Genomic DNA, 14,010 nt, shown 5'->3' on the forward strand with positions numbered 1-14,010 from the left:
TTATTTGCCTGCAAGCCATTCTCTGATTCAGGCTGGAAGCAGTCATCCCAATAAAAAAAAATGGGGGTCACTTGTCATAATGGTGGAACACTGCTCTGCTAAATGGATGCTAAGATTAGCTCTTCTGAAAAAAGGATGAGTCATTATAATGTCTGTGCAAAGTAAAGCAAGCAGCCGTTCGAGATTTAAGTGGACAGCGCTGTGATTTCAGCAACAACAGAGCCAGAGCTCCTAAGGAAGGGACAGGAACTTGAATGGCAAATGGGTGATTTTTTTTTTTTCAAAAGTCCTGAACCTGCAATGTTACCGCAAAAAAAGAAAGTATTAATGTTTTAAGATTTAAATATTTTGTTGCAAAACTAACAAGTTTAACAATAAGAAATGAATAATGGGCAAGCTCGGGATTGGATAAATAAATAATTACATGTGTTTTTTTTTTTTTCCATTATTGTCTCTGAATGTGCTCCACCCTGCTAGGGACATTTACATATAGACCACAAATAGCTAAACATGTACATTTTGATACATAATGACTTTTTCTTAAAAAGAGTGTGTCCCTTTTACTATAGAATATGTTTTATTCTTGAAATTGTAACACATTATGTAGCTACAAATCATTTATGTCTGTATTGTAAAAAAACAGAATTTTGTTTTTACCCATTATTACTGACAGCATAGAAAATATCTGTAATTTTAAAAACATATACCTATATGTGTATTTATTGGTCTTCAATTCCCAACATGGCAAAGAAAAATTCACAGTACTTAATGTTTCTGCAATAATATTTCATAAAAAAAAATAAAAAAACCCCACCATATTTTCAAACAGGATAGAATAAAACATCACACAGTGGATTGTATCATAACAGGGTGGAAAGTCAATGTCTCTGATTCTACAATCGGAGGATTTTCATCATTGGTGCCGGATTACCTCTTATAAATTAAAACACGGGCAGAGTATTTGTCCTTGCTCTTTTTGACAAAAAAGGAGCAAGGTGGATCCCTGTAGTGGATTTTGCCTTCACGGGTACTGAAGGCAAAATCCTCAATGCTCCCGTCACGGGAGTCAATGGGGGTACATGGTGAAATGAAAATACTTATACCTCAAAATACTTTCCAACAATATTCCATCATCTAAATTTTTTATTTTACTAAAGATGATTACTTTTCATCCTAATTTCAACCCCGTTTGGTTCATGAACCTAACAGGGAAGAACCTTTCTAACTAATCTACTTGTAGCACTTTATGTGGTCAACATTTAGCTAGCTAACCTTCAACAGAATAACAAACCTTTAATGACTAAATCAAATATAATTTTTAAATTCTATTGAATAAACATTTTCCACAATTTATCTTAACAGGGTGGAACTTTAAGGTTGACTCATATATGTTTAACTTATTTAAGATAAAAAAAAAGTAAGGAAAGGCCAAAATGGACTCACTTGAGCTCCCAGGGGATTATTATTTACTTGAAAACAGTATTCTTGATTGTCATAAACGTGGGAGATTTGTGTCAAGATTCTATGCTAAACTACAAACCCTAAGGAAAGATAATTTGGAGAATTTGAGATCAACCTGGAACACAACTCTGAAAAGTCCAATTGATTCAGAGGCATGGGAAGACATTTTGACTTTGCCTTCTAGAATCTCAGTATGCAACCGCTACAAAGAAATGCAGTATAATATTTTACACAATGTATACATATCTCCATATATATATAGCAAGTACACACCAGGAAGTTCTCCAAATTGTCCCAAATGTAAAACAATTACAGGGACTAGAATTCACTGTTTATGGGAGTGTAAAATTATAGAGGCATTCTGGCAAGCAGTATGTGGAGAAATTAGCTCCGCTATAGGACAAACACTTCTCCCTGGTCCAATCATGTGTCTCCTTGGGTTCATACCCAGTCATCTGGACACTCACAAAGAAACTGTGCAATTTCTATTGATGTTGGCCAGAAAATCAATAATGCTTAAATGGGTTGGTTCTGATGTTCCTTCGATCCAGCTATGGAAAAATTTGCTTTCTGAAGTTATTGTATTAGAAAGATTGAGATATTGTATGAAGGGGAAATTTTATGCTTTCAAAAAAAGATGGGAACGTATTCTTGAATACTTCAAAATTTCAAAAATTAAAAACCAGTAATGTGAATCTGAATGACATGTATGTATAAATTGGTTGCTTCTCATATGAAGCTGTAATTTATGTACATGCCTCCGTTCTTGATTTTGTCTTGTTTTCTGTATCTGTGCTGTATAAGTATTGCCCTGTTAATGTTATTTTCTTTTTTGTTTTTGTATAAACGTTCAAAAATACCTAATAAACATAATTCATAAAAAAAATAAAAAAAAAAAGTAAGGAGATAGGGACAGTTACCTCGAAAATAATAATAATACCATGAAAAACAAGATAGTTACCTTGTTTTCCATGGTTGAAATCCCTTCAAAACCAATTGATGTCACTTCCATTAAATGGCTTTTATGGAATTTTAGTCTTCATGAAGGCAGAAAGAAAACATTCTAACAGGGTGGAAAGTTAGTACTGGGACATGTATAATATGAAGAAAATATCAAATAAGAAAAATAGTTTCAACAGATTCAATTGCATAATAAAATAAGCTTTAGTCCCGCCAATCAACTTATCCATCCATCCATTTTCTGTTCACCCTTGTCCCTAATGGGGTCAGGAGGGTTGCTGGTTCCTCTCCAGCTACGTTCCGGGCGAGAGGCGGGGTCACCCTGGACAGGTCGCCAGTCTGTCGCAGGGCAACACAGAGACATACAAGACACACAACCATTCACACACACACTCACACCTAGGGAGAATTAAGAGAGACCACCTAACCTGACAGTCATGTTTTTGGACTGTGATGGCTGCAACTACAGCCACACAAATGCGGTAATATTTAATAGTCATCTCAGTGCTGGCTGCTCCAGTCCTTCAGGAGAACAGAGGTGGAGAAGGGGTGGAGCCAGCCTATTGAAACTGCAAATTGGTTTACACCACTACTCATCAGCAAGAGGGGGGGAATGGGATTTTCCTTTGTTAGTTATAGTTAGGTTTTTGTGTGTTTCCCCCTTTGTGTCTTCTATGTGGCCTGATCAGCCAGTATTTAAGTTTCCCCTTTTGTCTCGTTTCAGTAGGTCTGTTTGTTAGCCTGAGTTGAATTTTGTTACTTTGACCTCTTTTATGGGCCCAAATTTCTAATTTGTTCATTATTGACCCATGTTTGTTGTTCTAGGTTCAATAAAAAAAAAAAAAAAACACTTTTGAATCTAAACCTGTGCCTGAATCTCCTTTGACTGCTCAGACCATCACAATTGGTGTCAGGAGTGGGATCTTTGCAGTCAAGAGCACAGGTTTATTTATTTTTTCTTTTCTTTTAGTCCCTCCCATGTTATCAAGCTATGCACAGGACAGGAAGGGGTGCCAAAGGGTCAAAAGGAGATCCTCAAAACCAGCCTGTTGGAATGGAGGAGCAAGTTGGAGAAGAAAGTGGAGCCTCTGGAGGGGTAGAAAGCAATGAGGGTAAGGAGCCAACAATATCTGAGGTGATTTCCATTCTTCGTGCTCATATGGGCCAACAGGAAGCCCAGGAAGCAAGACGAAGGGAGGAGTTTGAGCGGCAGGTCCAGCGCTTCAGAGCACTACGACACCAATTTCAGCTATTACAGGTGGAAGTGCAAGCTCGTACCACCCCTGCCTCTGAGCCTCAAATGGATGAATCGCAATCAGAAGCAGGTGAAGATAATGATCCTCCATGTGGCAGTAATGAGCAAATGTATGCTCCCTCAGGTCAGTTTCACTATCATGAACCCAGACTTGAGAAACTGACAGATGAAGATGATATTGAACATTTTTTGGCAACATTTGAACGCATGGCTCTAGTTTGCCAGTGGAAAAGAGTGGATTGGGTTTTCCATCTGATTCCACTACTCACCGGTAAAGCAAGAGGTGCGTATGTTCATATGGATATGGATGACTCTCTGGAGTATGATAAAGTTAAAGAAGCTATTCTTCAAAAATATGACATCAATCCTGAGACGTACAGATTGAGATTTCGATCACTGGAAGTAAAACCAGATGAGAATCCAAAAGAACTGTATGCAAGACTGAAAGAGTTGTACGGAAAGTGGGTGATGCCAAAACAAAAAACTGTGCATGAGGTCGGTGAAATAATCATTTTGGAACAATACTTAAGAATGCTGTCTTCTGAGTTGCAGATATGGATAAAAGAACATAACCCAAAGTCTGCTGCAGAAGCTGCACAGTTGGCTGACGTGTTTGTGGCCGCACGGAAAAAGGGACAACCATGGAGTCAAATAGCATGGAAAATGAGGGAGGTTTCAAAACCTGTTCCCCACTACCAAAAGGTAGGGGAGAGTAAACCTGTAAAGACCCAGCCATTGAATGCACCATCAAGAGCCCCAACTAAGACAGTGATTTGTTATCTGTGTGGGATGGAAGGGCACACAAAACCAATGTGCCCGAAAAACTCTACAAAGATAACACAAATGTGTTTTGTGCCGAGGAAAAGTGTGGACTCTAAAGTGCTGTTTGGCTTGAGGACGACCTTAATTGAAGTTGAGGGTAAGCAATTAAAGGCCCTCATTGATTCAGGAAGTACACAAACCCTGGTACACAGAGACTTTGTCCCAGCAAATAAAGTTAATGTGGAAACAATTCCTGTCTGCTGTGTCCACGGACATGAGTTATTGTATCCAACAGCAGAGCTGTATATTAAAGTACAAGGCCAACTTTACCTTTTAAATATTGGTGTGGCTGAGAACTTGCCATTTCCAGTAGTTTTGGGTCAAGATCTGCAAGTGTTGCGTGATTTATTGACCTCTAACAATATGTGCAATGTGGCATTAACCAGATCTCAGGCTAGTAAAAGGGAGGAGTCTCTGCAACCACTCTGTGCCTTGCCTTTTTATGATGCGGACCTGGAGACCACGACCGGGAAGTCTCGCAAGTCCCGCAAACGGCGACAGCAAGAGAAATTTCAACACACTGTTGTAGAACCATCTTCTAGCTCTAAGCCTGAGTGCAAGGACAATTGCATCGCGGACTGTCTCTCTCGCTGTCCCAGCAAGAGATTTGAAGAGGGGGAGTGTGTGATGGCTGCAACTACAGCCACACAAATGCGGTAATATTTAATCACACAATAGTCATCTCGGTGCTGGCTGCTCCAGTCCTTCAGGAGAACAGAGGTGGAGAAGGGGTGGAGCCAGCCTATTGAAACTGCAAATTGGTTTACACCACTACTCATCAGCAAGAGGGGGGGAATGGGATTTTCCTTTGTTAGTTATAGTTAGGTTTTTGTGTGTTTCCCCCTTTGTGTCTTCTATGTGGCCTGATCAGCCAGTATTTAAGTTTCCCCTTTTGTCTCATTTCAGTAGGTCTGTTTGTTTCAGTAGGTCTGTTTGTTAGCCTGAGTTGAATTTTGTTACTTTGACCTCTTTTATGGGCCCAAATTTCTAATTTGTTCATTATTGACCCATGTTTGTTGTTCTGGGTTCAATAAAAAAAAAAAAAAAACACTTTTGAATCTAAACCTGTGCCTGAATCTCCTTTGACTGCTCAGACCATCACATGGACTGTGGGAGGAACCCGGAGAGAACCCACCATGCACAGGGAGAACATGCAAACTCCATGCAGAAAGACTGTGCAGCCCACCCAATCAACTTATTGAAGAAAAATAACAGAAAATCTGTATTTTATAGTTTAAACTTCTTGAGGAAGTATATTACACTGCACTGTGGACACAATGAAATTGAGCATGTGTGTCACCAAAACGGTGTGTAAAGTACAAAATAATATTTAAAAGGCATTTCATTTATATTTGAATGATGGGAAACATCTAAATGTATAATTAAAATACATTGTTTAAATATTTGGTACATTTTAGAAAAAAAATAATCATTCTAAGCAAAACATGTGGACATGGAATTTTGTAGCAAAAAAAGAATCACCCAATATGTCACCAAGGAAAGATTTATTCCACTGCATATTCTAATTGGATTTTACTCCGATTTTCCCCCTCTCTCCCTTTGCTTTTCAAAGATGCATTAACTGTTTCTCCATAAAACATTAATTGCATTGCTGCGAGTAAGAAGACACGAGCGGAAGCTGCCGAGACACGACTGCCGTTTCAGGGCTGTTGAGTCACTTTCCCTTGGAAGCCATTTGACGAGCAAACACAAACTTCCTGCTGTGGCCGTGTGTTTGGCTGGCGGTCACTCTACCTACAAGATAAAGAACTGCAGTAGGCGTCTGTGAAGAAAGATGGTTCTACTAATGGCATGAGCCTTAAATATTTACTTTGAAACACCATACAATCATTGACTCCTGTTTTTTTTTTCGTACCATATGTAATTACTTAAATTTTATGAAGCTGGAATTTCTCCCCCATCCACAGAAAATTGTTTTTATGCCAGCTGATACTTTCTTTGGCCTTTTGTTTTTAAGTGCAGAGAATTAATAAAGACCTAACTTTATAATTCTAGAATGTTTTCAGATTATGTTCAGCCTCTTCCCATGGCCCAAAATGGTGCATGTTGGAAGAATTTTAGATTTCAATTTGCCCCTGGATGATGGTGTGTCGATGGATGTTTTCTTGTCTCTCTGTTGCTGGTTTCCTGCCTACTGATTGCCAAAGAGCAGAACAGAATACCAGGTTCCTGTGGATTCTCATTTCAAAGACACTCCAGTTTTTATTAAAAAACATAAGGATGATGTAAATTTAAGTATTTAGAGTTGTTTTTGAAACATAATCATAAAACATGAATCAATAATTTGATGTGTAATGTTGACAAAATGGAATGACTGTGTTTCCATAACTTTGTATTTTTGTTTTTATAATGTGACATGCCTTGTTGCTGAAATGTTCTATGTAAATACAATTTGATTTGATTTGACATTTAAAATTAAGTTAAAGCCACTTCATAGGATGCTGACATCTGCTTGTTTTCATCTTTTAGTTAAAGGCGTTACTTTTAAAGGGACTTTAAAAAATCTAAATGATCTCAGTATCAGTCAGATAAAAAAACAGGATTTTTACCTTTCTACACTGCATTTATCCATATTGGGCTGCACAGTGGTGCAATTGGTAGCTCTATTGCTTTGTAGCAAGAAGGTTCTGGGTTTGACTCCCGGCCCGGAGTCTTCCTGCATGGAGTTTGCATGTTTTCCCCGTTTTCCCGAGTAATCCTGTTGACGCTGCCATCTTTAAAGGACTGGAAATGCCGGATCGTGACGAAGGAAAAACAACATAGCCTTCAGTTTCATTTGGCCTGAGTGCAGCAGTGCTCACAAGAGCAACCTGTGGCCTTTTATTAGCAGATTGCGCCCACCTGTGTAAATCTCCACCCACAACAGGAAGTCAACAAGAACATCAACAATAAGATTCAGCAAATCACTTCTAACCCAGACCTGAAAAACAGAGAAATTAAATTACAATCTGCTCTAGATTTTTCCAGGTTGTTTAGTAATCCTGAGAAAGGCTCAGCCAACTTCCTTACAACTCTGTATGGATGACCTGGGGTGTGAAAAATGAATGAGCACAAAAATCCTTCAGCCTGGTCCAGCAGTGCAGAGCACACCGAACAGACAGAGAGACGGACGTCCACATATGCTCCAGATATTCCGTGTGGCTTCCTGCCTGCTCAGTTAATAAGCTCCATTAAATTAAAAGGTGAGAATATGAGCATGGTTGTTTGTCTGCTGTGCCTCAGTGTTAGACCTGTAATGGACTGGCTATTTTACCCTTTCTCTCATTAATGGCAGGTGGAATGTTGGAAAAAAGCAACAAAACTGCAAAAAAAACTTTCAGAAAATTATAAATATCAGACATCACAAATGTTTCTGCACAATATGTTTCTGGAGACAACACAGCATTCACTGCTGAGTCAGAGTGGGAAAAACACCATTGAAAGGCTTTTGGTATGTAAAGTTGGTCAAGCTGAAACAACGAAATGAATTAATGTAAGAGAACATTTTCAAAGACAACAGGTTGGCCTTGTAAAATTTAAATATCTTTATATGATAATATATGTACATTAATCATGTATATCATCTTCACAAAACTTCTCTCATGACTCGTATATGATGAGAACCCCAGTTCAGACACAAATAGCTAACATGGCTCAGGAACAATAAAAGGGCCCAGAAGTGAACTTCCAAGGTAGCTCATAAAATGCTAATACACTAAATATTTCACTCAAAAACAAAACAAAACTGTAAAGGAGACACTGGTAGAAACACAGGAAGAAGACTATTTGTGGTGTGACTTGCTTATTCAGAGGCAATGCATCATTTCAGATATTTAATAACAGATTAATAATAAATATTATAAATCTGAAACTAGTTTATCTTTTTTGGGTTTAATTGGTTTAAACTTCTATTTAAAAGTAAATTGACTTTTTTGAGCTTGGATATGTATTGAATGTATGTAGTGATACATACAGTATCTATAAAATTCTTTGTTTAATAATAATACCATAACTTCCTCTGATATAAAAACTTAGTGTAATGCAACAAGTATTTGGAAAATTTGTGTATCTAATCTGATCTGATACTTGGACTGGACCAAGGTTCCAATCTAACCTGGTAAAAACTACACTTCCCTTCGTCCAGAGCAGGGGTTTTCAAAGTATGAAAGGGTGAGCCCCCCCCCCCCCAAAAAAAAAAAAAACCTCTAAGAAGGATTTCAAAGCCCCCCCTCCCCCCAGCCTCCAGATTCTGCGTTACGGCCCTGCGTCTGGTGTCAGCGCAGCGCATAGAGCTCCTCCTGCAGCTCCACAGCTCAGATGGTTGCACAGATTTGTGAAACTTACCGTAATATTAATAATTATAACGGTGCTAACTTGCCATTATAACTATTGCCAACTACGGACACGTTTATTCGTGGCTGTTTTCACGTTTATTGCGCTGTTCATATTGGTCTCAATGTTTGCAGTTTTCTTGAGTGCGACGTCTTTCAGAGGTAATACATTAACTTGACATTAACAAAGACACAGCGAGACGGATCATCCGGGAAATGATGGACAAGGAGAGACTGAGTAAAACTACCTTAAAGACAGACAAATTCTTGGATTTATTGTGAGTCTCTGTTTATTCCCAACCGCAAATGAGTAACTTCACGTTCAAAAACGAGCCCAAAAAGGCGCAACCAGCAACTCGTTAAATTTTCAAGCGACTTTAAAAAAATGAAGCCCAAAGCCGCTTATAACAATCGGACTTGTCGACAGAAACTCAAAATAGTTCCAGTTTTTCCACCAACAAAATGCGCATCTCCCTCCATTGTTTACATTTCTGTTGCATAGAGACGTCGGTCATTCGACAAGATGCGTATAGGAAATACGATTAAATAACAAAAGAAGATAGTAACGCAGTAACACAAAAATGATTTTGATAAGTAACTGTAGTCTGACTACTGGATTTGAAATAGCAACGCGTTAGATTACTCGTTACAGAAAAAAGTGGTCCGACGTCAGTAACGTTACTGACATCACTGGCCAAAACATCCTCTAAGGTGGGAAACATTTCCACTGATCCCCGCTCCACACGCGCACCCCACAGTACCAACTTTTTCCTAAATCCACAGAGTTGGTCGTGTGCGTAAAAGACGTTTCTCTCACATCAGTAGACAGCAAGCAAATAGCTTTTGCGGTTTATTTTTTCCCTCGCGCCGCGCCTCCCCTAAAGTGCTCTGGCGCCCCCCAGGGGAGGCGCGCCTCACACTTTAAAAACCGCCGGTCCAGAGGGTCTGGACCCTCAACTGTTGAGAAACAATTACTTCCTGGAGGCGTGGCCTCTCTTGAGGTTTTTGTTTTTACCCAATCGCTAATGTTTGTCCATGTCGTAATGCGCTGGTTGTGATGCTAAGAAGCTTACGGAAAATTGTTTGTGCTTGTTACATGCAGTGGTGGCTGCATGTGGGAGTTCCCCCCCCAATTAGGTTGCTGCTGAGCTCCGGCAGGTTAAGCAGGCCCAGCTGGTTTCACTCTGCCTCCTGATCAGCAGAGTATAAAGCTAGCTGGGAAACTGAGGTTCGGGGCCTCTTGGCCAATTGGGCAGCATGTGTGCTGCAGCTTGGTGATACCGGTGTCGGAGGATTCTTCTGCTGGAAACCCTGGTTTGGTTGTCATTCTCCCTCTTTTTTTTCCTTTTAGGGTCCCTTTCTTTCACTTTTGGAGATGTCTTCCCATCCCCCTTAAAATAATAAACCTTTAACCTTACCCTCCTGGTTTTGTCTCCTCATTTTTTTCCTGGGTTTATCCATTGTTACAGCTCCCCTCCCAAAACCTAGTGATGGTGAGATGAAGCCTCATGAGGCATTGTACCACTTGAGCCAATTGGTTCGAGAAAGGGTTCATTTCTTGAGGCTTCATGTGCACACGAAACCACCTACTGGCCAGGTGTACAATCACAGCCCGCTGTATCTAAACACATGTGATGCATTGAATTTTTGTCTATTATGGGTCTTGGGAATGACTTCACAAAAGGTGTACATATGCGTACAATAAAATATTGTTTGAACAATAAAATATTGTTTGAATGTATTCTCTGTGTAATTATTCCCAAAATAGTAGTGTCATGTGATATGGCATGTTGTGTAATAATGCTTTTCTGTGACTCTAGAAAAATGGCATGAGCTTAATCAGGCAGAGGACAGTGAAAGTGCTTGTGGAAGTAGGGAGGGGGTAGTGAATAGGCTAATGCTTGTGTAACTTGGATGATTTCATTCATTTTTATTAAGAAACAACAATTTCTCCACAGTTTTAGGTTTCAAACGATTTCTCTTTTTGACACTACTCCAGCCTTTGAAAAGACACACATGGCACAGATAATGCCGGGTGCATAAATAAATAAGTGCAAGTTTGTACAGATTGGGGTACAGATGAATGATTATAGTATAGTATATAGTATAGTAATGAAATACCTTGGCTGGGTGAAGCTCCAGTTTCCTCCCTATTCTCATGCAAGGCACGGTAGTGTCTTAGCATGGATGAGGTGTTATTATTGTACCCCAACTCCTTGGTGCACAATAAACACCTCACCTTTACAGAAAATAAGAAACATTGAAATATACAGTTCCTCATAAGCAAACCTAATGCATCTGCAAATGTTCAGTTCACCTTACCTCTCGCTGGCTCCATCCTACTCCTATCCTGTCTTCGCGCTCCTAAATCTCCTATCTATCTATCTCTCTCCTAAACTCTCCAAACACCAAACTAACTGTCTCAAACTAAATAACCATTATCCAAACTCTGCTATCCAAACTATCAAAACTCTATCCACTCTCTCAACTGACCGCAACTCGCCTACAACAACCCACATTTTGAATGGAGCCTGTGGGGTTTATAAAGCTGTCAAACCGCGCGACAAAATCTGAGCCATTTCCCGAAGCAGTCACGTGGTACAGCCGGGCAGCGAGGCCTCGGACGTCATCGTTTTCGGCTCCTCCCCTAAATGAAGCAAGCCTCGATACGCGCTTTACGGAAACGCCCCCTCCATTACTCGACACGCGCCTCGAAGCCTCGGCTCATCACGTAACATCACTACCAAAACCCCTAGACTGCCCTGGGGACGTAACAATTTGGGGGCACGTCCGGAAAAAATTTTTTTTTTTGAGCTGAACTTGTGAAGGGTTTTTGGGGGTTTTTTTTTTTTTTTGGTTGTTGTTTTGTGGTGGGTTCAATTGTCCCATTTTCCGTGGCTTTGTTTCTTTTATTTTGTTAGGTAAGCTGGTTATTGATGTGGTAGGGTAGAGAGAGAGTTGCCGGATCCGACGGTCCTATGAGCGGATTGGTCTGTGTGATCTCTCTTCTTTTGTTCATTTTTGGCTGTCCCATCACACTTTATAACCTTGTTTTTTTTTGGAGAGGTTTCTAAGTAGTGTGTTTTGAAAAATGGCATCTTTTGACTTGGCTAGTTTTGTAGATGACCCTTCCATTAGTCAATTGGATCGTTGTAGAAAACAAGATCTTTTTGAGCTAGCCCGGCATTATAGCATTCCATTTTCTAGTGCAATGGTGAAGAAAGAACTTTATGCCACCATACTTAAGAGTTTAACAGGTAGTGGCATTTTAACTGGTCTAGAAGCATCAGAGGATTCTAGCTTGAAAGTTGAGGATTCTGGTGATGACGACCATGTGGTTCTGAAAGAAAAGGTGCCTAGTCGCATTACTAGCTTTACTGATGTGACTCCTAAAGTTAGTAGATTGGAAGAAAAACCTGCGACATTGCCACAATATGAACCTTTTTCAGAAGAATCATCCCGGTTCAAGGATGGAGGCTCGGTTGAGGGTGTCTTGCTGCCTTCAGCTGGAAAAAGAGGATCGTGAACGGAATTTCAGCTTCGTGAGAGAACTGGAATTAAAGAAGCTTGAAGCAGAGACAGCTATTAAGATGAGGGAGCTAGAGCTGAAGGTTGGTCCAGTTACTCCTTTAAGACTCAAGTAGTCGCATCTCCTGCCTTTGATATCACCAAAAGCATTCCCCTGGTACCTGTTTTCTGTGATTCTGAGGTTGATAGTTATTTTGGTGCTTTTGAAAGGATTGCCTTGGCGTTAAACTGGCCCCGAGAGGTGTGGGCAATACTGGTGCAGTGTAAACTAACTGGTAAAGCCCAGGAAGCCTGTGCTTCACTTTCCATGGAGGCAGGCTTATCGTATGAGACACTTAAAACTACGGTATTGCGGGCATATGAGTTGGTGCCAGAGGCTTATAGGCAGCGTTTTCGAACTCTGAGAAAGAACGTGAGTCAAACCCATGTTGATTTTGCACGGGAAAAAGCGTTGTTCTTTGATCGATGGTGTGCAGCATGTAAAATTAAAGATCAAGTTTCCCTCCGAGAATTAATCCTGCTTGAGGAGTTTAAAAACTGTGTAACTGAAAAGGTTGCCATTTACCTGAATGAACAAAAAGCCAGCACCTTACAGCAGGCTGCTGTTTTGGCTGATGAGTTTTCTTTGACACACAAGTCAACTTTCGGGAAGCGTGATCTATCCTTCCATAAGCAACCTTCTCAGGTTGACAGTGTATCAGCTTCTTGGTCTCCTCCATCTTCATCGAGCTTGAAAGCCGAGAGGAAGTGTTTTTTCTGTTCTAAGCCTGGACACCTGATCGCTGACTGTGAATTGTATCAATGTAAACAACAGGGGATTTCATCTAAACAATCAAAAGGAGTGGGGCTAATTCAAACAGCAAATGACCATTCAATGGGAGAGCTATTGGTTAAAACTGATCATGCTGATGAATGTTTTAAACCTTTCATCTTTGATGGTTTTGTGTCTCTTACAGGTGAACCTGAAGATCAGCAACCAGTAAAAGTGCTGAGGGATACCGGTGGTTCACAATCCTTAATCCTGAGCAATGTGTTGCCTTTTGATGAAAGGTCGGCTTGTGATTCAGGTACCATTGTGAGAGGTGTTGGGATGAGTTATTTACCTGCTCCTCTTCATCACGTTCATGTGAAGACCCCATTGGTTTCGGGAGTCTTTCCGGTGGCTGTGCGCCCCTGTTTTCCCATTGATGGTGTGCAGTTTATAATGGGAAATGATATAGCAGGAGGGAAAGTTTACCCAGTACTGAAAGTGGTGAATACTCCCATGTCTAAGTTAGAGCCAGATGTGTTGGGAGAAACATTGCCAGAAGTATTCACAGTTAGTGTGGTGACTAGAGCTCAAGCACGTAAGAATGAGCAAGATATTAACCTTTCTGACACACTGTTCAGCTCAGTTACAACTGAGGATGAGGGATTGCCGGTTGAAACAGTGGAAGTTAGTAGGGAAAAGGAGTCCCCTGCTAAAGCATCACTACCTGTTACACGAGAAGCGCTTATTAAAGCACAGACAACTGATCCAACACTAGTAAAATGTGCTGTGAAATCAGATAACGTTACAGAGAGGAAACGACACTCATTCTTTATGGACCGTGGGGTATTAATGCGTAAGTGGGTACAGCATCTTGGTGATACGCCTGAAGAAGATTGGCAAAC

The 14,010-nt window shown here is 40.3% G+C and overlaps 1 protein-coding gene across 1 annotated transcript; it reads left to right on the forward strand.

Annotated features, from left to right (window-relative positions):
* The first annotated feature begins 3,710 nt into the window (after positions 1-3,710).
* Positions 3,711-5,475, forward strand: LOC122830400. The gene is made up of 2 exons (XM_044115731.1): positions 3,711-3,746; positions 4,229-5,475. The coding sequence occupies exons 1-2, from the start codon at positions 3,726-3,728 to the stop codon at positions 5,156-5,158; spliced, it is 951 nt and encodes a 316-aa protein (XP_043971666.1). The 5' UTR covers positions 3,711-3,725; the 3' UTR covers positions 5,159-5,475.
* Positions 5,476-14,010: the final 8,535 nt, after the last annotated feature.

Source organism: Gambusia affinis, linkage group LG01 (assembly GCF_019740435.1).
Source record: "Gambusia affinis linkage group LG01, SWU_Gaff_1.0, whole genome shotgun sequence".
Lineage (NCBI taxonomy): Eukaryota > Metazoa > Chordata > Actinopteri > Cyprinodontiformes > Poeciliidae > Gambusia > Gambusia affinis.